This window comes from Lissotriton vulgaris, chromosome 2_1 (genome assembly GCF_964263255.1).
Source record: "Lissotriton vulgaris chromosome 2_1, aLisVul1.2, whole genome shotgun sequence".
NCBI classification, from domain to species: domain Eukaryota; kingdom Metazoa; phylum Chordata; class Amphibia; order Caudata; family Salamandridae; genus Lissotriton; species Lissotriton vulgaris.
In genome coordinates this window covers 1,830,598,398-1,830,624,734 of record NC_141687.1, presented here as the reverse complement: position 1 = coordinate 1,830,624,734, position 26,337 = coordinate 1,830,598,398, and the positions used below count along the sequence as shown (strand labels likewise).

Here is a 26,337-nt window from a genome sequence, read left to right as displayed (position 1 = left end):
GCTCAGCGGGTGGATCAGGGTCGAGTGCAAACGGCTTCAGGGCCTTTCAGCAGAAGCATTCACAGCCCTTTCGACCAACCTACGGGGGAGATACTCAGTCTAGATCGGGCGGGAATGGGAATAAGCGAGGAGTATGTTGGGGTTTCAACAAGGGAACGTGTAGTAGGCCGCAGGGAACATGCAGGTTCAGGCATGCCTGCGCAGGTTGTGGTAACACCTCCCAACCCGAGACTAGCCGCTGATCCAGAGGCAATAGTACAGAAGGGAAAGGGGGTACCAAACAGGATTGACACGGTGCCTCGGAGGTCCAAACAATCGCCCGTGGATATTCTGGCTTTGACTCCCTGGCTGAACAAATACCCTGATCATGTGTCCGCTGGGATCCTGCGAGATGGCTTCTCGTATGGCTTCAGGATCCCGGCGGGTGATTTCCGGGGGGCCCTCTCATGCAGAAACCAACTGTCCGTTAAGCACAACCCGGCGGTGGCCGCCACAAAAATCGCAAAAGAGGTTCGCTTGGGGCGGGTTGCAGGACCGTTCGGTGAACCACCAACGGCCAATTTTGTGTGTTCCCCATTAGGGGTAGTTCCCAAAAGGAGCCAGGAGAATTCAGGCTCATTCATAATTTATCTGCACCAAGGGGAGCTTCCGTTAACGAGGCGATCGATGCAGACATTTGCAGTGTGAGGTATGCATCATTTGATGACGCAGTGGTAATGTTGAATCGCCTAGGCCCCGGTGCATTGTTAGCGAAATCAGACATTGAATCTGCATTTAGGTTGCTTCCAGTACATCCCCAGGATCAGCACTTGTTGGGTTTTGCATTTCAGTGGAAGTACTACATGTGCATGCCGATGGGTTGTTCAATTTCGTGTGCCTATTTTGAAATTTTTAGCTCATTTCTGGAGTGGGTATTCTCGAAGGCCTCAGGGCACCAACATGTGATGCATGATCTTGAAGATTTCCTGTTTCTCGGCCCGGCGGGCTCTCAGGGCTGTGCACGGGCATTGCAGGATTTCTGCGTGCTCATGCGGGGTTTCGGGGTACCATTGGCGCCAGGTAAGACAGTGGGTCCAACTACCTCCCTGGAGTTCCTGGGTATCGAACTAGACTCCGTGCAGGGTTGCTTCCGTTTGCCGGCAGAGAATATTGCCAAATTCAGGGCCTCCTTGTTGCAATGTCTCCGGAACGACAAAGTGACACTGCACCATATACAGCAAACAGTGGGTCAGCTTAACTTTGCATTGAGAGTTATACCGATGGCTCGCCCCTTCTCCCGATCGATTGCCCAGGCCATGGTTGGCCTAAAGGAAGGGCACCATCGTACGAGGCTGTCGGCAGAGGTTTGCCAGGACATGCTCATTTGGCTGGCATTCCTGGCGGATTTCAATGGCCGAGTAGTCTGGAGCAAAGCCCCGGCCTCGTTAGCAGAATTAAGTTTATGGACCGACTCTGCGGGCAGTGTGGGGTTTGGCGCGATCCTTGGTAATCGATGGTCGGCCCAGAAATGGCCAGCATGGTGGGAAACAAGTGGTTTGACGAGCAACATTGGTTTTCTAGAGCTATTCCCCATCTGGGTAGCGTTGTCGGCCTGGCCAGAAGAGTTCCGAAACCGCTCGGTGATATTTTGGTCTGATAACATGACTGTGGTTGAGTGCATTAACCAGCAGGCAGCACGCTGCAAGTGGATATTGCGATTGTTGAAGGAAATTGTGTTGAAATGCTTGAGACTAAATGTACAATTCAGTGCAAAACATGTGCCGGGAGTACTGAATAATGCAGCTGATGCGCTCTCTCGTTTCAAAATGCAGGCTTTCAGGGATTGTTTACCCTCAGTGGAGCTAGTGGCAGCGCCATTTCCCGAAGCATTATGGCAAATCGGCGCCCCGGACTACAAAACCTTGTGGCAGCCAGTTTAGTGCCCAGGACAAGAAAAGCTTATGAAGGGGCGTTCCGCTCGTACTGCGCCTTTTTGGGCCCTGCATGGGAGCATAGATGGGGTCATGAGGGGTCCTTTACCCAGTTTTTAGTGGCACTTCATGAGGAGGGCCGGTTGGTGGCAACCGCCAGTCGGTATAAGGCAGCCATATTGTTTATGGCTCAGCTCCAGGGGATTAGGGACCCAACGGATTCCTTTATAGTCAGAAAGGCGCTGCGCGGCTGGCGGCGCCTAGAGGGTCGCAAAAATACCAGGCACCCGATAGGTTTTGACAGATTGACCTACTTGTTGGCTAAACTAGAGGAGACATGCTCCTCACCTAGTGAGGTCGTCCTATTCCGGGCAGCATTTGCGTTGGCGTTCTAAGGGGCCCTGCGGGTAAGCGAACTAGTGGCTGCCAACAAAAGGGATATCGAAGGGGGTCTGCGCAGGGACCACACGCAAGTGAGGGGGGATTCCCTGCTGATCACGATAGCCAGGTCAAAGACAGACCAGGAGGCCCAGGGGAATAGCATTGTGTTGCAGAACGCTCTGGGTAGTCCCTGTTGTCCAGTGAGGCATGTTGAGGCCTACCTAAAACAAAGGTTGACGACATGGGGGGGGGGGGCCTTGCTGCGACCTGCTGACGGCACCCCGTTAACAAAGTTTCAGTTCCAGAGGGTGCTGGCGATCACGATTGCAGCTGCGGGCTTGAACCAGAGTGATTTTGGACTCATTCATTCAGGATAGGAGCCGCTACAGAAGCAACGGCTGGGGGTCTGCGGGCAGACAATGTTAAACAATTAGGCCGCTGGTCGTTGAATTGTTTCAAACGGTACGTGCGGCTGCACATGTTGTAAGTTACTGAAGAAGTGCACTCACGCTTGTTGTCTGTTGTTTGGATTACAGTTTCACGAGCCTGTGACGCAGGGCGGAAATTGGGACCGGCCCAGTATAAGCTGACCACCACTTCAGGAACAAGGAATGGAAGACGAGTGGTCTGGGTCGTGGGCCACTCATTCGTGAGTGCCGCGGACATATTCAAGACAGGTGATGCGATCCACACATCTGAGGAATATGGTTTCAGGGTGTCCTTCCATGGGAAGGCCGGCCTATGTATTGACCGACTGCAAAGTTTTGTGGAAGAATTGTTAGGGCGGCACAGGTCACCGCCGTCAGTAGTCATAGTGCACATTGGGGGCAATGACTTGGTAAGGTTGGGCAGACGAGCTTTAATCGAGCACATACTTTCAGCAGTTAGTTGGTTAGCAAAGACGCTCCCGGGGTGCACAATAGCTTGGTCACACATGATTCCGAGAAGGGTATGGAGGGGTGGATTGTCCACAACAGTGTTGAACCATTCGGTAAAGAGGGTCAACAATAAAATGAAGAAATTGTTTCGCTCTGCTCATCTTCAGAGCATACCTCATGGGTGCATCTAGGGGGACCACTGTTATTCAGACGATGGGGTACACCTGTCCAGGGTGGGGAATGACTTATTGATAGGAGACATGATAGTTTGGCTAGTGGGATTGAGGAGACATGACCTATAGGAGGTGTGGGGGGGCCAGATACTCGGTCAACTATCTGGCCTGTGGCGGTAAGGTCATGATCGGTGAGCAGTGATTTCAAGGTCCCTAGTGGGGGCGCCACCCATTATGGATGGGAGCGCCTGGGGGGAGGCGGCCATTGGCCCCTCCCACGGCGGGGCGGCACCCATTACGGATAGGCCACCCAGGGGGAGACGGCCATAGGACCCTCCCAGGGGGAGACGGCTATATGCACCTCCCACGAATTTCCCGGGGGCCGGATATCCGCTCCGGCGGAAGAGAGTGCGGGGAAAGGTGGGGGGAGTCCCCCCCGTCCTTCTTACGGATACCCCGCATGGGAACTCGGACGTCCTTAAGATGGCGCCAAGTGAAAGGGGGCCCCCATGACAAGGGAAGTTACAGTTGGCTACGAGGGTAAAGCCATCTGCGCATGCGCCACTCACATGTGAGAGCGGAAATTTGGTGATAGGGATCTGACACCGGTTAAGACCTTGCTGTTGGTCCATAACGATATGATGTACAAAATTCGTATGCAATGCATTATGTCATGATGTTAGACTCAGTTAGGAAAATCTTTGTATTAGAGATTTGTTAAGGTTAGCCTGGATACCTGTCTTCATCAAGTGTAATGAAAGTTGAATTTTGTACATGATACATGAAACGTTTTTAATTTAAAGTTTTAAATTTTGTTTCATATTTTAACAAATACGGCCGGGGGAGTCGTGAGGCCCCCCTGCCTTCCAAAAGTTCAAACTGTGTCTGTTTCCTACCATTGGGATTGGTGGTGGAAGGGGTGGCGGGCATCCCTGACCATATTCTAAATTCGACCAAACGGCCACTGCACGGCAAGCCAACAGAAGAGATCTCAGTCGAGGATCGGCACCACCTGGATGGTCAGATCAGAAAGAAAGGAAAAAACGCCTTGGATGCCAAGACTCGGGTCTCCTCTGGCATGTGTACGCTTCCGCAGCGAGATTCCAATCCTTCGTCACGACCGCTCCTTTGGGCATCCGAGTCGTCGATGAGCTCCACGTGTCAGGCGCCAATTTGTAGTAAGTAAACGTCAGCTAAGCCTACTTGGTGCAAGGGTTCACCCTTCTCTGCACAGAGTCCTTGGACCTTAGGAAGAAGTTGGCAATGAAACTGGAAATACAAAAACAAAGTTTATCATACCTTTAAAGGTGGTACTACAGTCCACACAACACTCTTCAGTATTGTATCGAGTAGTACAAAGAACTGAAGCACTTGTCCCCTTTTATACACAATAAGGTGGCTGAAGAAAAGGCGGCACAAAAGACAAGAGCAGTTTTATGTCCATACAAGGACATTTTAGAAGGCACAATCAATAGATGGGCGGAGCTACCAGTCTCCGATCTCATTCCTATCTGGAACCAATTAAGTAACGGTTACTGATCCTTCTGCGCATGTCTGGACATGTTGGAAGCGGAGACTGCTAAAAATAGCCTGTTGCCGGGCAGACTCCAGGCGCAATGAACTAGGAGGTCGGACCAAGCGCATGGCGAGCACATGGCAATATATGGCATACAAAATGGCCGCTACAAATTAAAGATGGAGTCGGTACATTTGATACGATAATGGTCAAACGAAACATGTCTTCTGCTAGTGCTTAACCTAATCGCCGTTGATTTACAACACTACCTCAATGAAGATCTGTAACAACTGAACTTTGGGTTTTGGATATTGTGGAAAATGGGTAGGCCCTACGCTTCCAAGAGTTTCCCCCACCCTTTCCTCCCCAACAAGGTTTTTGTTCAGAAGAACTTCTTCTACTTCTCCAACAGGAGGTCCAAACCCTACTTCAGAATGGTGCAGTGGAGTTGGTTTCAGAGCAGGAACGGGGTTAGGGATGCTATTTCCAGAACTTCCTCATTCCTAGGAAGGACAGTCGTTTATGGCAGATCCTCTATCTCAGGCTTTTTGAACTGGTTCTTCAGGCAGGAAAAGTTCAAGATGCTGAACCTTGCACAGGTGCTTCTTGAACTGAAGAAGGAAAACTAGATGGAATCAATCAATTTGCAGGATGCATAGGTTCACATCCCTCTTCTGCAGTCACACATGAAATATGTCTATTTTACGGTGGGCTCTCAACATTATCAATTTGCGGTCCTACCGTTTGGTCTTATTTTTGCACCTCAAGTCTTTACCAAGGTGATGGTGGTGGTTGTGGCACATCTCTGAAGGTGGGGAATGTGTTCCCTTACCTAGACGACTGCTGATCAAGGCCAAGACTTCAGAGTTGGTGTTGCATCACTTGCAGTTGACAAGGCAGTTGTTTTTTAGCCTGGGCTTTTCGATCAATGTGCCCAAATCTCAACTAAACCCCATCAGCAGTACTGGATACCACGTGGAATAGAGCCTACCCTCCTCAAAGGATTCAAAACATGTAGGCTATGATCCTGATGTTTCCCAACTGAGCTATGGTTCCAGTCCTGAAGGTCTTGCGCCTGCTAGGAATGATGCTTCTTGCATTTTTTAGTCACCTCTTCACATGAGGGCCCTCCAGTGCTGCCCCCGCAGGCAGTAGTTTCAGCACAGCGGGAATTTCCAGGAGTCGGTCCAGATCTCCAGAGACACTGCAGCGGATCTTCAGTGGCGAGGAATGGGCAGTAATTTTTTTAAGGAAAGCCGTTTCACCCACTGCCTCCGGTGGCCACAGTAATAACAGATGCCTCTACTCTATGGTGGTTAGTTCCTCTGGGGGATCTGAATATCAAAGGTCTTTGGTTTCCAGAAGAAAGATTGTTGCATATCAATCTGTTGGAATGTGGGCAATAGGTCTGGCTTTCAAGGCCTTCCTCCCTTCCATTGGCAGTCGGTCAGTTCACGTCCTAGCAGACAAATCTGCAGCAATGTGGTACATAAGCAAGGAAGAGTGGGATCGTACCTCTCTGCAGAGTAGCTCTGCGTCTCTGGTCCTGGGCTCAGGTCCGTCAGATTTGCATCTTGGCAAATCTGAATATACGCTCGGACAGTCTCTGTCAACATTTTTCAGCCGATCACAAGTGGCGTCCTCACCCAGAAGTGGTACAAAACATTTACTGGCTATGTGGGGCAGCTTAGATAGACCTTTTTGCCACTCATAAGAGCACATACTGTCGGCCATTCTGCAGCCTCCAGTATCTGATGCAGGGAGCACTGGGGATGGGTTTCAATCGAACTGGGAATTCAAGCTGTTTTACGAGTCCCACCCGCCCCATACCGTTGATTCCTCAGGTTCTGAGAAAGACTTGCCAATACTGGGCTCAAGTAATATTAATACCCCCGGATTGGCCATGAAGGGTGTGGTACACAGACCTTTTTTAACCTCTCACTGTACCCTCCCCTCCATCTCCCTCACAGGACAGACCTCCTCTAGCAATCTCAGGGGCAGAGTCTACACCCCCACCTCTAGAGCCTGCACCTGCATGCCTGGAGTTAAACGGGGAAACTTGAGTTCTTTTGCTCTTCCTTCCTATGTGGTGAATGTTATATTATGGGCCAGAAGACACCCTTTAACGTCAGTTTATTCTGGCAGATGGGCGAAATTTGTAAGTGGTGTGAAGAAATTTCTATTGACCCTTTAAAAGGCCATTTGTCTGATATTTTGCATTTTGCTCTTTCCTTGGTGCAGCAAGGTTGTGCGGGAACAACAGTCAAAGGATATTTCTTTGTTCACCTGACCAACCTTCCCTTTTTAAGTCCTCTATAGTGTTAAGGTTTATTAAGGGGCTTACTGACAAAATTTCCTCCCTCTCTGTTTATTATGCCTCAGTGGGATCTTAACTTGGTGTCAACCTTCCTTATGGATGCTCCATTTGAGCCCTTACATAGTTGTCCTTTAAGGTTACTTACTTTCACAGCAATTGTTTTGATTGATATAACTTCAGCTAGATATGTTACTGAATTGCAGGCATTAAGTGTGAAACCGCCCTTCACAGCTTTCAATGCAGATAAGTTGGCTGCTTTCCTGCCAAAGATGGTTACTCCCTTCCAAACCCGGCCAGTCTATCACCCTACTTACTATCCTCCCCCACATGCATCTAAAGAGGAGGAAAGGCTTCATTGTTTGTACCCTAAAAGGACTGCAAGCTTTTATGTGGACATAACTCGTGATCCCTGGCTGGACGATCAGTGTTTGTTGGCTATGTGGCAAGATGAAAGGAAAAACAGTGCATAAGAGGACATTGTCTAGATGGATCATCCTGTGCATAAAGATCTGCTACGCAGTGGTAACAAGGAACCACCTGAAGGCATAAGAAATCATTCTACTAAAGTACTATTGCTTAGCTTCCGAATTAAGGAGGGAATGTCACTTTACCCGTTCTGTTTTGCAAGATTTGTTTCTTATAGGCAGACTGGCACCCACCTCATAGCGTGGGACTGGTTGGGGACTCTATTCAAAAGGTGAGGAATCCACAGGTAAATGTCTCCATCAGAAGAACAAGTTACTTACCTTCAATACCACTGTTTCTGGTGGATACAGTATCTGCTGGTAGATTCCTCACTGACCCACCTGCCTCCCCATTGCTTGTCTGTATATGCAAAAAAAAAAGGCTATTTGTATAGTGTGTATTCTATGTATATTTATGAATGTATATAATTATATATATGTGTGTGTATATATGTTTTTATATATATATATATATATATATATATATATATATATATATATATATATATATATATATATATATATATATATATATATATATGTCTTGAGACCTACCATGTGCTTTCAGATAGGTACTGTTGGTTTCAGAGGTTCGTCTCGGAGGCACACAAAAAACGGGTTGGAACTGACGTCTGCACGCCGATAGGGCTTCTCATGGCTCTGATGACATCACACGAAGACGCATGCGGAGCCGTGGCTTCGTGATGTCATATTCGACGTGGGAGAGCTGTAAAGAAATGTTTCTGAGGAATGCTGGCTCATAGGGATATTCAAAAGGTGAGGAATCCGCAGGTAGATACTGTATCCCTCAGAAAAATGTTACCAGAGGTAAGTAACTTGTTCTGTTTGGTGATGCTCAGAATCACCAGAGGGAGGGATTAGTGGTGTATATTTTTTTTTTACATTTAGGTGCCGATTCCGATGTCGGACGGACCTGAATCCGTCTGACATCGGCCAGGAGCCGTGACCGACCGATCTACTGTTGTCGGTTACGGCCCTGCAAGTACGATGTGACCAAACCCTGTTTGGTCTCAATCGTATGTCACACAATGGGAGCATGCATTCCGGATGGAATGCATGCCCGCATTGTGAAATGGAGGGGTGCAGTTCATCTCTGCACCCTGCGGCCGGCACCCCAAGGTGCCTGCCACCGGGTGCAGGGATCTACAGAGGGGCACAATAGGTGCCCCCAGGCCACCATCCGGCGGCTCCGCACCCATGGGGGCCCCCAAAGACAGTTTGCGACTGCCTTTTCATGCCGGAAAAAACAGCATGAAAAGGCAGTGAAAAACTGCCATCATACTCCCTCGGTCGTAAAGAGGCGGCTGGGGGAGTACTGAAGGATTTCCGGACGGCGGACGGCTCGCCGAGCCTGTCGTCAGCTATCTGGAAATCCAAGTCTGATTCCTTTACGACCGAGCACATCGGAATGGCTCAGTCGCAAAGGAATCCAGCCGGCACATTCCGATGCTGGCAGAAGGGCTCCGAATGACGTTCGGAGCCCTTCCGTCCGAAATCGGAATCATCCTGTAATGTTTTGCCTTAACACAACATTAACATATAATCACACAAATGTGATTTGTAGATAAAATATTAATTTATGTTTAGATTGGCCATCGTGAACGTAGACCATCTTGCTTTGCGACACATGGACATTTTCTTGGTGAAGCTGGAGTCCTAATTAATGAACACATTCTTTTTTTCTTCTTTTCCATGTGCGAGAAATGTTTTCTTTTCTTTGTGATAATCATGAAATATTTTAATAAATAGCTCATTCAAGAGCAGGACCGGACTGAGAACCAAAACTGGCCCTGGCAGGCTGCGTGCCGGCCCTTGAGGGGGCTAAGGGGGTGCGGCCGGGCTGTTTTCAAGGTTTCGGCTAATTTTGTTACAGGGGGGCGATATTGCAGGCTCCCGGTAACAGAAACGGCCCCACAGGGGCCCAAAACCTGACCCACCCTGGCGGCCCACCGGGGGAAACGCCTGGTTGCCTCTACGGCTAGTCCGGCCTACTTCAAGATCCACCTGCAGGATACAGGCTGGCTCCAGTATTTCTGTATTTCTTCTTGGTACAGATAATGACGGTTTAGGACACTGAAAGAAGTTTGTATTGTGAGAGACCTGAGAACCTATTAAGCTCACAATTGTATCATCTCATTACAACCTGATTGCAATGTCTAATGAAAACTGTATGTGGGTGCCTCAAATATTAAAATTGTGTGATATAATTTAAGTGCAGAATATATAGAGTTCATGCTATTCCTCAAAGCAGCTTTAGAGTACTCTTTTAAATGAGAGAACTGCCTTACCATTGTGGTGACCCCATACTAGTACATCCTCTGAATTTTAAGACTTTGGTTCTAACTACATAGTAGTTTACGCATTATTATTTTGATTAATCAATACTAATTTAATTTTTGCTGTCTAAACATTTAACTTTTGAGAACCCTTCATGGTTTGAAACAAACATTCTATTCTATTCTAGTCTTGATTTTGGAGCTTATTATGCTTCACTTTTATTGAATGTATTATTTTGTTGACCAAGCTGTGTTTTGACCTTTGATCATCCAATAGAACTTTAATGTCCTCAAGTTTGCACAAAGAAAACCAGTAACACTTGCAGGGCAAATTGCAACTTGTATTGTTGTTTTTTAGACTGGCAGGATGGGGTAGCATTTAAAGGACTACAGAAGGGGCGAAGCTAAACCTTAACTTGGAAAACTATTCTTACACCTTTGCAAAGAGGATGAAAATCCAGCAAGGGTTTGTCGTAGAAAAAACATTAAGTGCATTTGCTAGAAAAATGACACAGGCCTAGTGGATTGTATTTAGAGAAGCAGATGGAGTGGCAATTCGCAACGTTGGGAGAGCCCTGACTTTGCTGACTGGCAGCAATATGCCTGCCATATATACGGATCACCAGATGCTTGTCAGGTAACATTTTGCTAAAAGTGATTTGGCAGGGACAGCTTGAGCACTTTCAGCAAAAATATATTGCCTTCTGGTCCCCATGTGATAGTGGCTGTCTAGGGTGACCAGCTATCTCGGATTTGCCGGGACTGTCCCGGTTTTCCAAAGACCACCCTGATGTCTCATCACTTTCGGCTAAAACAAATACATATCCCTGTTTTTGCGAGAGAATCAGCTGAACGTGCACATTAATCACAGTGTTGTGCAGACTCAAGTTCCAACCTGCCGTTTCAAACCAGGGACACACAACAACTTAACTTGCTTAGAGTTGCCTGCTGCACTACCTTGCCTTATTCAATCAGTACAGCAGGATCTAATGAGGGGGGAATCGAGACTGCAGAGCCCATACGCCAAGACAGGGCTCCCCTGCAGCCTGACCCTGAGGCTGTTTCATTTGATCACACACGCATACATTTATATACATATTTATAAATGTGTGGCAGTTTCCACTGGGTAGTTATATTTAGGATCACATTTCCATAGAAAAAACATATTTTTGGGTTTGCTCATAACTTTTCCGCCGTTAGACTAAACTTCACAAAACTTTACCAAAAAGTCTCATCCACCTCAACTTCTTCCTGGAAAGTTCAGGGTGATCCGTCAAGCAGGGGCTGAGAAAAAAGGGAGTGGCCCCCAAAACTTGTTTTCCCTGATTCATTTTTCCATAGGAAAATTGAACAGTGATAATGCAAGAAACTGCTGAAAGGAATTGGGTCAGATTTGGCAGAAAGCTAGATCTTGGTCCAGAAAGCATAATTTTTGTGATTTGGTGTAGATTCAGCAGATCTTGATATAAGATCTGATTGGCTGCGACCACATAAACAAAGTTTTTATGGCTCGGGACTCAGTCCTCTGCCCTAAATATATTGTTTAAAAAACATATGGGGGCAAGGTAGGGATACCTACTCACCTCCTCTCCTAGGTCTGGTGGGGGTCCTAGGGGAACCCCCTGAAGTCAACAACAAGCATATATCCTAACTAGACAAATTTCAAATAATGACCACTGTGAGCGTCTAGATAAAAACGCAATGGAAACATGGACACAAGAGTGCCACAACAAATTACAAAAATGGAACGAGTTGAGGAGTATATGTCTTAAAAGTGAACCACCCTATCATTGCAACCATATACTTCCTACCAAAAGTACATAAGTCGGTCAGCCAACCACCCGGCAGACCAATTGTTCGCTTGATTGGCTCACTCTTAGTAAAAACATCACCCTTCATTGATACTTTCCTCATGGACTATGTAAAATCATTGCCATCTTATTTAAAAGACACAACAGACTTCCTCAAAAAGATCCAAAGTGTCCAATGGGGTGATGGGCTCCTTATGGCCACAATAGATGTGCGTTCTTTATACACATCAATTTTACATTATGACAGACTTGCGGCTGTACAAGAGTTTCTCAAAATCAGATCAGTGAGTTTCTTGGAGCATTCTGCAATGCTCCTGGAGATGTTATCCTACTGCCTTACTCATAACATCTTGCTCTTCAATCTATCACGACTTGACTATTCCAACGCAATCTATTTGGGCGCTCCACAGGGGACCATTAAGACCCTCCAGCTGGTTCAGAACTGCGCAGCACGTCTACTGCTAAAGGTGGCGAGACGTGACTCTGCTAAGCCAGCACTTCGTCAGCTTCACTGGCTTCCTGTACAACAGAGAATTGTGTTCAAATCTTTGTGTACTGTACACAAATCCCTCACTGGTAATGGGCCATCGCTCCTTCTACCGATGTTTCAACACCTGCCGGTACTGCGAACCCTCAGATCCAACCATAAAATGTTGCTGACAGTCCCAAGGATTCGCCGGGCTCGCTCTGGCGGGCGCAGATTTGCGCTACACGCGTCAAAACTATGGAATCAACTCCCTGAATCGATCCGTTTTGAACCTAACCACCTACAATGCAGGAAAGAGCTGAAAAACTTCCTTTTCCCTTGAATGGCTATGACATTTCTGGTTATCCTAATGCGCTGGGATGCCTACGGGTAACCATGCGCAATGTACGTGCATATTCCATTCCATTCAATGGTGAGCTCTTCTCACAAAAACAGGGAACGGCAATGGGTACATCATTTGCTCCCACGTACACAAACCTACTCATGGGAGCATGGGAGCAGGATGTACTAACTGGCAAGCATAAGTCCAATATTAAATTCTGGACTAGGTTCATTGATGACCTGTTTGTGATTTGGGAGGGTGAACAGAATGAATTGGAAAACTTCATTGAATCACCGAACAGGAATGATTTCAATCTAACTTTCACATCTACCACCAGTAAGAACAGTGTGACATTTTTAGATGTGGAGGTATTCATCAAGAACAACAAAATCTGTAGTAAAATACACTGGAAATCCACTGCCGGTAATCAATCAATCAAGGCATTTATATAGCGCACTACTCACCCGGAGGGTCTCAAGGCGCTTGGGGAGGGGGGTCCGCTATTGCTCGAACAGCCAGGTCTTGAGCTGCTTTCTGAAGGCGAGGTAGTCCTGGGTCAGGCGGAGGTGGGTCGGGAGTGAGTTCCAAGTATTGGCGGCCAGGTAGGAGAAGGACCTTCCTCCTGTGGTGACTCTTTGGATGCGGGGGACGGCGGCGGGGGACGGCGGCGAGGGCGTGACCGGTCGATCAAAGCTGGCGTGTGGGAGCGTAGAAGTTGAGGCGGCTGTTGAGGTATCTTGGGCCTTGGTTGTGTAAGGCTTTGTGTGCCTGGGTGAGGAGACGGAAGGTGACTCTCTTGTTGACCGGAAGCCACTGCTGGTCTCTCACTGGATCCGCTGGAATCTCTTCTGGAGTTTGGCGGTGGTTCCGGCGTAGAGGGAGTTGCCGTAGTCCAGTCGGCTGGTGACGAGGGCCTGGGTGACCGTCTTCCTGGTCTCGATGGGGATCCACCGGAAGATCTTACAAAGCATGCGCAGGATGTTGAAGCACGACGAGGAGACGGCGTTGACTTGTCTGGTCATGGAGAGAGAGGAGTCCAGGATGAAGCCCAGGTTGCTTGCATGATCTGTTGGTTTGGGTGCGCTGCCCAGGGCGGGGGGCCACCAGGAGTCATCCCAGGCGGAGGGTGAAGATCCCAGGATGAGGACTTCCGTCTTGTCTGAGTTCAGTTTCAGGCGGCTGTTCATCATCCACTTGGCTACGTCTGTCATCCCTTCGTGTAGGTTGGCTCTAGCGGTGGCGGGGTCATTGGTGAGGGAGAGGATCAGCTGGGTGTCGTCGGCGTAGGAGATGATGTTGAGGTTGTGTTGGCGTGGGATGGCTGCGAGGGGGCTCATGTAGACGTTGAAGAGGGTTGGGCTGAGCGAGGAGCCTTGAGGAACGCCGCAGATGACTTTGGTGGCTTCGGATCTGAACGGGGGGAGTCGGACTCTTTGTGTCCTTCCGGCGAGGAAGGAGATGATCCACTCCAGTGCCTTCTCCTGGATTCCGATGTTGCTGAGGCGCTGCACTAGGGTGCGGTGGCAGACAGTGTTGAATGCCGCAGAGAGGTCCAGGAGGATGAGGGCCGCTGTTTCTCCGTTGTCGAGCAGGGCTCGGATGTCAACAGTGGCAGCGATGAGGGCGGTCTCGGTGCTGTGGTTGGACCGGAAGCCAGACTGCTAACAGTATACTTCACGCAAATAGTGGGCACCCTCAACATCTAAAGTGGAGTATACCATATGGACAAATGTTACGGGCTAAGAGAAACTGCTTAGAAACAAATGATGTGTAACAACAACTTGACAAGATGAGCGCCCGCTTTCTGGAGCGAGGGTACCCATTGGAGGTAATTAGAACTGCCAGAACAAAGGTCAACTAGAAATCACAGAAATCTTTGCTCACGTCTCAATAGGAAGGCCTGGCAGAACAAGATGAGGATGTGGGAATAATACGACTGATCGTAGACTTTAATAATGATAACAAGGAACTGAAAAGGATTGTAAAAAAGAATTTGAATATACTCATGCTGGATGAAACACTAAAGAAGAAAATATCATCACGTCCCAGCATGACGTATAGGAAAAAATCCAACCCTAGGGGACATATTGACACACAGTCATTTTGAAGTCAAGTATCCCAAGAAAACAACTTGGCTGACTACTCCGAGATTCTGGAAATGTCCCAAATGTAGGGCATGTGAATATGGCCGGAACACATCGACGTTCACATTCAGAATGGCAAAATGGAACAGATCATGGACTGCATAACATGCGAGTCCAAATACGTGGTCTACATATTAGAATGCCTCTGTAAAACACAGTATGCTGGGAGTACGATTAACTAACTGAAATTAAGAATACTTCAACATCTGAGTGCCATCAAGAATAAAGTATTTTCTTACCCCATCTTGAAACACTTCTTTGAACACCATTCCAGCAACTATCGTGAGTTGAGGTACTTTGGTATTAAGATTGTACCTTCAGGAAATAGAGGTGGTGACAGAACAATGGAGTTAAACAAAATGTAGTCCAGGTACATCTTTGCAATAGGAACAGAAGAATCCTTTCGGCCACAATCTGGATGCGGAACTCCATATACATTTACAATGATGTCTCTGAAATATTGAACTGAACTCCCGCATTCTTAAAACGAAGGGACAATCTGAGCAATCTTATAATGAGAAACCCCATTGTACCGTAGAGATCCATGTGGAACAGTTAAAATATAGGAGGGGTTAGGGGGGAATTTATTTATTCATGCACATTATCACTTTAGCTATTGATATGGAGATTTGACATATTTATGGGAATGGAGCTATCTTCTTGTTTTTTCTCTTCTTTTTAAAACAACCTAGAGACAGAGATCTATAATAAGGAGTTGAGATGTACCTTTTTAAATAGGGACTGTACTTTATGAATCTTATCTTTGAAAATATGAAAAAACATTAAATACATCTGACCACTCTTCCTTTAAACATCTATCAATTAAATGACGAAAGACTATACCTGAAGTACATCCTTTTTTAGAAGAAGTTCCACCGAATGGTAATTTCCCCTTTGATCTCCAGATTGTTTTAATTGTTTAATCCGTTTTAGTCATGTTGGTTTTTTGAACTTCACACATACATTTTTGTCATTGGGGTTTTATCTTTTAAGGTATATATATTATATGCTTTTTATGGTTAAACTTTCAATGATTTTATGGATAAAACTGTAAGACTATTTGCATGAATTTTAGAGATTCCATTTGTACCAATGCTGCCATCTCAGCACCCCCTCTCTCATAATGAAAATGTTTACATATTTGGTTCTTAACAAAATTGTACCAACTAGTTCATTATTGAATGCACTTTTTCTGTACTTGCAATTTGTTTTGGAAACTATGCAATTGCACATATTTGGCGCATTATGTCTTAAACCGTCTTGTACAAGATCACTAATGTACTTTGCAGTTATTGAAATGTAAAAATGGTGGACACGGAATGCCACCATAATAGTTAGTGGGTCAGCAGTCTAGAATGAGCACAAGGGTAAAAACAAATAAGGGACTGTAATAAGCACCTGTCACTTTAAAATGGCGATCTACACAGCTGGCTCTATCTAGCTGAAGGCGTAGTGACAAGACGCGCAGACCGTCCATGTCTCTGCACTAATGGTGGTTTGAAATAAATATTGAAAAAAAGAAGCACTTGCCTGGATTTCCTTTCTTCATGGTGTCGTGGATACCCTGTTGCATGGCGAGGAAGCGCAGGTAAATCTGAAGAAATACACACACACATATATATATATATAGGAAAATGGACAGAAGCGAGAAGCTTTTCTTATGGGTGCCCCCCGGCTGTAACAAGCGACAGGAGACTAACCTGATGGATGAGGCCACTATGTGAGGCCCGCCTTGGTCGGGCGAATGGAATTTGAAACAGCTAGGGTATGCGGAAGACTTTTCTGAAGCACGGCATGCTCGACACTTGAAAAGACTTGCTACATCAATGGTCGCGAAACTATACAAGCACAAAGTGGCCGAGACATGGAAATTTTCCCTTTTATTGCGTGATTCGCACTCAGCGCACAGAGTGTTCAGTGGAGTTTTGCCATTATCTGCACTGAAATCCGGTAAAGTGAATGGAGGACAGGTGAAGAGGATTCTGGTAATTGCAGTCTCAAAGAACCGAACGAATGAGACTGGGCAGCAAAGGTAACCTCACATCAATGAACATTGTGCAATGCGTTACTAATAACAATTGAACAAGGAATGTACTAACATCTGAAGCAAAGATAAACTGCGAAAATCCAAAACCATCACGAACATTGATGCCTGTCCCCTTTAAACCGAAACATTATAGACTGTGGTCCCTCTTCAGTGTTTTAAGCTACGTTCCTTTAAAATCAGCAACGAACCCATTTGTAGCTGTTGGCATTTGATAAAGAGTCAAGGGACTCGAAACGCGTTATGCCTAACTTTTACCTTTAATAAAAACCATTTGGACGAGTATTGCTGGTGTGGCCTGGATTGCGTCGCAGAAGCAGCGCGTGATGTTGTATGCATTGCACAGGAGTGTCTGACACACTTCAGGACCAGGCCCACGATCCGTGAGGGGGAGGCGCTCGTTTGTCAGGAAAATGGACAGAAGCGAGAAGCTTTTCTTATGGGTGCTCCCCGGCTGTAACAAGCGACAGGAGACTAACCTGATGGATGAGGCCACTATCTGAGGCCCGCCTTGGTCGGGCAAATGGAATTTGAAACAGCTAGGGTATGCGGAAGACTTTTCTGAAGCACGGCATACTCGACACTTGAAAAGACTTGCTACATCAATGGTCGCGAAACTATACAAGCACAAAGTGGCCGAGACATGGAAATTTTCCCTTTTATTGCGTGATTCGCACTCGGCGCACAGAGTGTTCAGTGGAGTTTTGCCATTATCTGCACTGAAATCCGGTAAAGTGAATGGAGGACAGGTGAAGAGGATTCTGGTAATTGCAGTCTCAAAGAACCGAACGAATGAGACTGGGCAGCAAAGGTAACCTCACATCAATGAACATTGTGCAATGCGTTACTAATAACAATTGAACAAGGAAGGTACTAACCTCTGAAGCAAAGATAAACTGTGAAAATCCAAAACCATCACGAACATTGATGCCTGTCCCTTTACAACCGAAACATTATAGACTGTGGTCCCTCTTCAGTGTTTTAAGCTACGTTCCTTTAAAATCAGAAACGAACCCATTTGTAGCTGTTGGCATTTGATAAAGAGTCAAGGGACTCGAAACGCGTTATGCCTAACTTTTACCTTTAATAAAAACCATTTGGACGAGTATTGCTGGTGTGGTCTGGATTGCGTCGCAGAAGCAGCGCGTGATGTATGCATATATATATATATATATATATATATATATATATATATATATATATATATACCAGTATTAGGCATTCTGATGGTATAGCTGCTGTTAAATATTATCTGTCACGTAGAAATGTGCTCTTCAAAGATCATAATGTGATTTTGGTACAAATGCTTGAATTCTGCCTTGAACATAATGTGTTTATATATAACAACTTACTGTATAGGCAACTGCAAGGAGTAGCTATGGGGGCCAGTTTCCCACCAAGCTATGCCTGTTTGCATATGGGTGCTTGGGAGGAACTGGTCCTCAGAGCGGATTTTGGTGAAATCATGGATTCTAAGGTGGTAGCGTGGTATCGCATTATTGATGACTTATTTGTGGTGTGGCAAGGCAGTCAGGAGGAGGCATTGGATTTTGTGGAACAAATCAATGTGAATGAACACAATCTGAAATTCACTGCCACTCTAATCCAAACCCAGGTGTCCTTCTTAGATACAGAGGTCCATGCCAGTGGCAACAAACTTGAGACACGGTTATTTAGGAAGACCACCGCTGGCAATACTATCCCCCACCGGCAGTGCACATCCGGCTCATCTAATTATGAGCATACCATAAGGCGAAATGCTTCGCCTGAGAAGGTTGTGCAGTAATGACACCGACTTACACCGGGCTTAGGTAGCCAGCAGAACTAGGTTCCTGGAAAGAGGGTACTCTAGTAAGATCATTGAAACAGCCAGATCCAAATCCATGCTTGTAAGCCGAATTCAATTATTGACTAAATATGACACCGCAGATGAGATAGGCAACCAAACCGTAACCGACATACCTGAGACAATTACACAGGGTGCAAAACCTATTGATCCTTTCAGAATTATAGTTGGCTACAATAAACAAAACAAAGAGGTACGTAAGATCATCAACCGTAATTGGCCTGTCATTTTTAAAGATTCTGTCATTGGCAACACACTCCTGAAAAAGGCATCTATCACATTCAGCAGAGCGCCCTCTATGAGGGATAGACTAGTAGACACGAGCCCTGAAGTACTTGAAAAGACATCTTGGTTGCAAACCAATAGTGGTTTTTTTAAGTGCAAAACTTGCAAATCTTGTACCCACGGGATAAACAAAAAGACTTTCAAGGATGGGTTCAGTAATATAGAACATCAGATAAGCAAAGTACTGACATGTAAGACAGAGTATGCTGTCTACATCCTTGAATGCCCCTGTTCACTCAGATATGTAGGGAGTACAAAGCACGTAGTACACAAGCGTATTCTACAACATCTGAGAGCGATTGTCAATCAAGACAATACGTATCCGGTAGCAAGGCACTTCAAAGAGCACCATCAAAGCAACAACAAAGGGCTCAAATACTTTGTCATTGATGCAGTGAGTGCCAGTAGACGGGGTGGCAATAGAGAAGCTAAACTGCGCAAGTTGGAGACCAAATATATCTTAAAACTTGACACCAAACAACTGGGGGGTCTTAACCTTACGGAGTATCTTCATACTTGTCTGTATTAGCGGTCTGAAGTCTAACAAAGATATTGTTGTCTGTACTGTATATCAACACTTCTATACAGTATGGATTATTTTAAATAGTTTTTACTATGTTTGAAAATTATTTATTGTTTTAAATAAAAATATGTTGTATTACATATATCCCATACTGACAGCAATCTCCATGCGTAACACATAATCAGTGGACTCCAATAATTCTATTGGACTGGGTCCCTGTACCATTAGATCGGATTAGCTTTTTCCCTTGTCTTTCCCTCCATCATGCTCGACACTGTTTTACTAAGCTACGCCAATCTTAATTTTTTTTTTATAACAGATTTTATCGCCAATCTTAATTTTAACTTTAATTTTGATTTTGCATCTTCCAACTGCTCCAAAGGTGAATATACTGTAACATTGCTATTCGACACCTGTAAATACAACTATTTTCATATTTATTCTTTCTACTTGACTCTGTATTTATCGAATTCTGGTCAGTGTGACTATGTCTAGGGCTGCGACCAGCCAGGTTACCCCAAGTTAGATAGAACTGGGCTCAGTCTATCTATGACTTTGATATATTTAGATTTTAACTCATCACACTTAGCACTCTAATTTACATATTTATGGCATTTAGCACTTGTTGAATTGGTTGTAGGCGTGCATTATGCATCAACGGTGTTTTACCTCGTTTGTGGATTTAACCCGAGATTCAACATGTGCTAGAAATAAACTACATATGTGTAGTCTTAGGAGTTGTTCATATTGCACCATGTTTGCCAGGGTGGTTGCCCTCCAATTTAGGGGCCAATGAGTGTCATTACAGTGGTATTTAACTGATCAACTCCTATTAAGTCACAATATACAATCATTTGAAATATGACTTTCCACCCTTTTAATATATATGATGGAAGTTCCGTGGATTCCAACATATATATTTTACCTTTACAGTGTATGATTTTTAGTTGTGATATGGTATTTGTATTGATGATTTGCGATACGTTGCACAACCCTTTGCACTACTACAGCATAATTTGCACATTTATATAGGACTAAACTGCTACTCCAAGAGACAGTCCTTGGATGATTATGCATTTAACTTTTATACAGCGATTTTATCCTATTATGTTTCAACTTAATCATTTTATTTATGAGTTGCAGCTACGAGGTAATCTGTTCTTTATGTCTATGCCGTGTGACCTGTATCATTACAAGCATTTGCACTTTAAAAATGGGGGGTTCACCATATCACGATTTCATGTGATCAAGGCTCTCCTGAGCCGAAAGGTTATGGCAACAGCACTAATAAAATAATTGGCATCCTACTACCGTGGTCCATGTCCTTTCCTGCATGCTGCAAACGTGAGCAGTTCCAGCGTGAAACAACATAATTCTGCATATATATATATATATATATATATATATATATATATATATATATATATATATATATATATATCCTACCTGCCTGGGGGGCACATGCCCCCCCCCCGCAGCCCCGGGGGCTGAACTAACTATAATGGGGGAATTTAAATGGTTTTGTATGAGTGAAATGTCCAACTAACTATAACGTGTGAAACCTATGCTTTTTTCAGTGAATTTCTAAGGTTTTTTAAATTCGAATTCCTAACGATAACGTGGCTGAAACATATGTTTTTTTCAGTGAATATGTATATATATATATATATCAAGCGCTCAACACTTCGAACCAATTTCCGAAGGAGACGACACAGCGTAGTGAAAGAACCTTCTTTATTTCAAAAGTCGCTTACGACGCGTTTCGCCTGACCCAGCAGGCTTGGTCACGATAGGGTTTATGTCAACACATACATTCATTTAAAGTGCTTACTACTGACGTGACGCATCACGTGACTAACAAATTCATAGAACTAGAATAGTTATTTACACAAGTTCTCATCGTGCACAGAAAATAGAGTAAAAGAATATTGTTTACAATATCATTTAGATAAATGTATCAAGATGCAATATACATAAATAAAGCCTCTAATCAAAGTGGTGAAAAACAGTGAAAGAATTAATAAGAAACAATAAGTATTTCCTTAATATACACTCATTCTACTACCCCAATTCGGGATGTTCACACAGTTTCTAGTAAAGCCAATTCAGCCCAAGTGGGCTTATTTTAATTCACCAAAACCACCTCAGTTGGCAATTTATAAACAGTAATCAGCCTCTAAATTCAATATTGTTTAACTGATATTCTTATTGTGCGTAGATGACTCGCTGACAATTTGTTCAAAAATAAAGCCCCAGTGGGCAAACCCCTTCTGTTCTACTTATTTACTGTAAGAGCACTTATTTAAAAACAATTCATTACTACTTTTCTCCTAGAGAAAATGAACTCTGTTATGCAGGAAGTCAAGTAAACCATAAGAAATTAATTTTAAAGTCATAAAGTAAATCATAGGTGAGTGTATAGATCTTCTTCAATGTTCAATCCATACGGGCTTTTTGTATTCAGTTCAACTATGTACCATGACTCCAGTTTGCGCAGTTTTTTCACCCTATCCCCCCCTCTTTCATTCAAGGGCACGGAATCAATCACATAGTAGGATAGACTGTTCACATTCTTGTCATGGAATTTTTCGAAGTGTCGGGCGACTGGATATGCCCTGTCAGCATTTTTTATCGCCCTCAAATGTTGTAGTATCCGCTGGTGGACGGGTTTAATTGTACTACCAACATACTGTAGATTACATCCACAGCTTAAAACATAAATCGAAAATTCCGTTTTACAGTCAAATTGTCCTTTGATTTTTTTCACTCTATTTGAGAGGCCTGGTTTGTATGTACTGGTATTCCTCCCATGTTCACAAGCCTTACATTTTTTACACTTAAGGAACCCATCTTTTCTGGCCAACCAATCACTCCTATTTGTTTTCTTCTTTTTTACCTTAGCCAGTGTGGTTTTGACTAGTAACTGCTTAAAAGATCTTGCCTTTCTAAAAGTAATCAGAGGTCTAGAGGTTAAAGCAGGACCAATAATTGGGTCATTTTTAATGACATGCCAATGCCTGCTAAGTATTTTCCTCACAGAGCCATGCAACTTATTGTAGTTCGTGATTATCCTGCAATCGTTCCCTTCCTGTTTTTTAACCCTCTTATCCTTGAAAAGAACTTCTTCTCTTGTTTTCTGTCTGACTTTATTAAAGGATGTTTCCAGACAGTTGTCACTGTATCCTCTTTGTTTGAAGCGCTCTTGTAAATCTTTCAGGGCCTTCTCTCTGTCTTGTGAATCACTACAATTCCTCAACACTCTGAGTCCCTCAAGGGTCGGCGCTTAGTCCCACCCTTTTTAACATCTATGTGACCCCCCTTGCCAGACTCATTAGATCTTTTGGGATGGAGGTAGTCTCCTACGCGGACGACACACAGATCCTCGTGTCTCTCTCCCAGTCAATTGAGCTGACCGCCTCCAGATTTAGATCCTGTATGGAGGCCGTCGGCCAGTGGATGATATACAATTCACTCAAATTGAATGGGGAGAAGACCGAGGTGATGGTGTTCGGTGGAAGGGAAGATATCTGGTCCATGGAGTGGTGGCCCGACTCGCTTGGTCTGTGCCCCAAACCTACTTCTTCAGCCAAAAACCTTGGGGTGATGATTGACCCTACCCTGGACATGCGCCAGCAAGTCAACAGGACGGTATCGACCTGTTGGGGCATAATTCATGTTCTCAGGAAAATAAGGAACTATCTTTCCCAGCCGGCAAGAAGACAACTTGCTGTCGCCCTTTTGGGATCGCGCCTGGACTACTGCAATGCGCTGTATGCTGGACTGAATAAGAGTCAGATGCAGCGCTTGCAGGTAGTACAGAATGCGGCAGCTAGATTTGTCCTTGATCTTCCCCGTCGCTCTTCGGCTACGCTGGCCAGGAAGCAGTTGCATTGGCTTCCGATTAAGGAGCGGATTGTCTTCAAGTCCATGTGTATGGTCTATAAAGCCTTGGCCAAAAGCAGCCCCACAGGGATCAGAGCCATCCTGACATACTACAACCCTGGCAGGAGCCTCCGCTCCTCCAATCACTCTTTCCTCCACATCCCCCGTACTCGGAAAGCCAGATGGGGTGGTAAGGCTTTCTCCCTCCTGGCCCCTAAATGGTGGAACGATCTTCCATTAGAACTTAGGTCCCTCCCCTCCCTCTAAACTTTCAGAGCAGCCCTTAAAACTCGCCTCTTTGTTCAAGCGTACATGTAAGTGCATTACTGCCCGCTTTTTGATCTTTTTTGCTAGGCGCCTTGACACCTTCGGGTTTTAGTTTGAGCGGTATAAGTTGCAAAATAAATAAATAAATAAATAAATCTCTTGTAATCTGCATTAATGTAGTTATCCCGAGTTCATAAATCCTCTCTATCTTCACTAATTTAAACTTATTCTGAATTTGTCTATGTGAGGGCCTATACATACTTAAGTAAGTGATGAATAAATATGTACATAAAAAGTGCTACCGTGCTCATGAGAAAAAGTTACAGTATACCCCTAAAAAAATATTTTTTATATAAAGTTTTATACATATATACATCTAAATCTTTAATATTTACCCTATTTGTGCAAATTTTAGGGGTTACATTTTAAGAAAAATGTCAGATATCATTATTACTTTTTTATATACTTTCAAGCATTTGATTATAAACAGTCCTCACATTGTAAATCTCATCACTCTTTTAACTTCATTGTGTCATGTCCATCTAATCCTTTTCCCCTGAAATCAGTTAATCATGAATGCTCTTACTTACTTTTGGGATAAATAAATACATGAATACATAAATAAATAAATATCCTCATAAGTAAAAACCCCAAATCACAAATCCCAATAACGATCTTATACAGTACTCATAAAAATGGCGCAAATCTTCAGTAGTGTTTAACCTATTCAGACTTTTGCTATCCAGCTCCAAAATCAAGTGTGTCTCTAGTTTCCGTAATGCTTTTTCACTATTCCCACCCCTTCTCATGGGGGCCATCGCATTGATCACAAAGTAAGAAAGGCATTTCAGATTGTTGTTGTGCTCAGCCCTAAAATGCCTGGCCACTGGATGAGCAGTATCGTTATTCACTATTGCACTGAGATGCTGCAAAATTCTTACGTGGACCTGCAGCTTGGTATTACCAACATATCGATAGCCACAGGTGCACGTCGGAACATACACAGCATACTCCGCCCTGCATCCATAGCTTCCCTTAATTGGCGCACTAACCTCAGAAAAGGGAGTATTGTAGTGGGTTGTATTTATGCCGACCTCGGCATGATGAGCATTTGTGAAAACCTGCTTTAGGTTTAAGCCATGCATTAACAGTACCAATCTCAGGCCTCACTTTAACCAATTGGTTCCTAATAGATCTAGCTCTTCTGTATGTTATGGTGGGTGTTGCAGGCAATCTGTTACCCAGCACCCCATCTGTGAGCACAATTGGCCAATTCTTTTTTATAATTGATTTGATTTTCCTTTCCTGTTTACTGAACATGGTAACTAGCCTAGGACTTGCTACCTCCCTGTCAGTGGATTTTTCTTTAGGGGATAACAGAGACTCTCTGGTTCTTTCATTGGCCATACTTAGAGTTGTGTAAGGGTTGTTTTGGTATAGCCTCTCCCTTCAAGCCTACCCACCATCCTTTCGAGAATCTTTCAAATTCCTGTGGTGAACTACATATTCGTTTAAGTCTCAATAGTTCACCGGATGGAATGCTCTCTATGAGGTGCCTTGGATGTCCACTGGTGGCATGCAATATACTGGTGCCTGCTGTATCTTTCCTGAACAAGGTTGTTGCTATACTATTGTTTTGTATTGAGACTTTCACATCCCAAAATTCTATTTTGGTTCTACTAACATTGAATGTAAAGTTAAGGTTACTAATATTGTTATTTAAATTGTTGATGAATTCTTGTGCACTGACCTCATCCCCTTCCCATACACAGAAAACATCATCTATGAACCTTAACCAGTGGCGCACTTGATGTATGTTGGCTATTTAGCTTATGACCTATTCCTCCCACCAGCCAACATGCAAGCATGCATAGCTGGGGGAGAAACAGGATCCCATAGCCACACCCCTTTCTTGTTTCCAAGTCTCCCTACCAAACAAAAAGAAGTTGTTGTTTAAACACCAGGCATTTAGTTCACATAGCATCTTATTGTGACCATAATATTTGCAAGATCTTTTACTCAAAAAATGGTTCACTGCTCTCAGTCCTGCTTCAAGATTGATGCTGGTGTACAGCGACTCGATGTCTAATGCATTCAGACACCAGCCTTCCTCCCATTTGATAGTGTTCAGTTTGTTCAGGAAATCCCAAGTGTCCTTCACCTAGCTTGGGAGGCTTTTGACAAATTCTTGAAGAAAATAATCAATATACTGGGAGATATGTTCAGATATGCTATTAATTGCGGAGATAATTGGTCTACCTGGCGTTGGGGAGACCATTTTATGCACCTTCGGGATCAGATATAAAACTGGTATTACCGGATTCTCAACATGAAGGTAATTAAACTCTGATGATGAAATTAGACCTTCCCTTTTACATTGGTGCAGCAGTTTTTTTTACTGTGTCCTTCGCTTTCTTGTATTCTCCTCTGCTCGATTTTTTATATCATTGTTCATTGTTTAATTGCCTCATTGCCTCCTTGATGTAATCTTTTTTCGGCCTTAGGACAATATTGCCTCCCTTATCAGATGTATTGATTATTACTTCCTAATTATATATATATATATATATATATATATATATATATATATATATATATATATATATATCCTCGCTCTCTGCCCCAAAGTACGTGGCACTCTTTTCGGCGGGTGCGGTCCAAGCGCGTCGGAGCCTCGCGCTTCCAATAAGCAAGCTCAATCCCTCCCGGTCCCGGGTGGGAAATAAAGACTGCACACACGGGAATCTTCAATTCAAGAAAGCATTTTATTTCAAATGCACACATGGGTTT

General features: G+C 44.4%; 1 protein-coding gene across 6 annotated transcripts in view; it reads left to right on the top strand.

The window, feature by feature from the left end:
- The window catches only part of LOC147733351 (uncharacterized), a 679,639-nt gene that overhangs the window by 547,762 nt on the left and 105,540 nt on the right, over positions 1-26,337 (top strand). The window contains exon 5 of one of the 6 annotated variants that reach the window (XM_086957959.1): positions 2,828-2,968. The exons of the other annotated variants lie outside the window; for them this stretch is intronic. Coding sequence (XP_086814085.1) covers positions 2,828-2,968 — 141 coding nt within the window. The remainder of the gene's footprint in view (positions 1-2,827; positions 2,969-26,337) is intronic. 6 annotated transcript variants of the gene reach the window in all.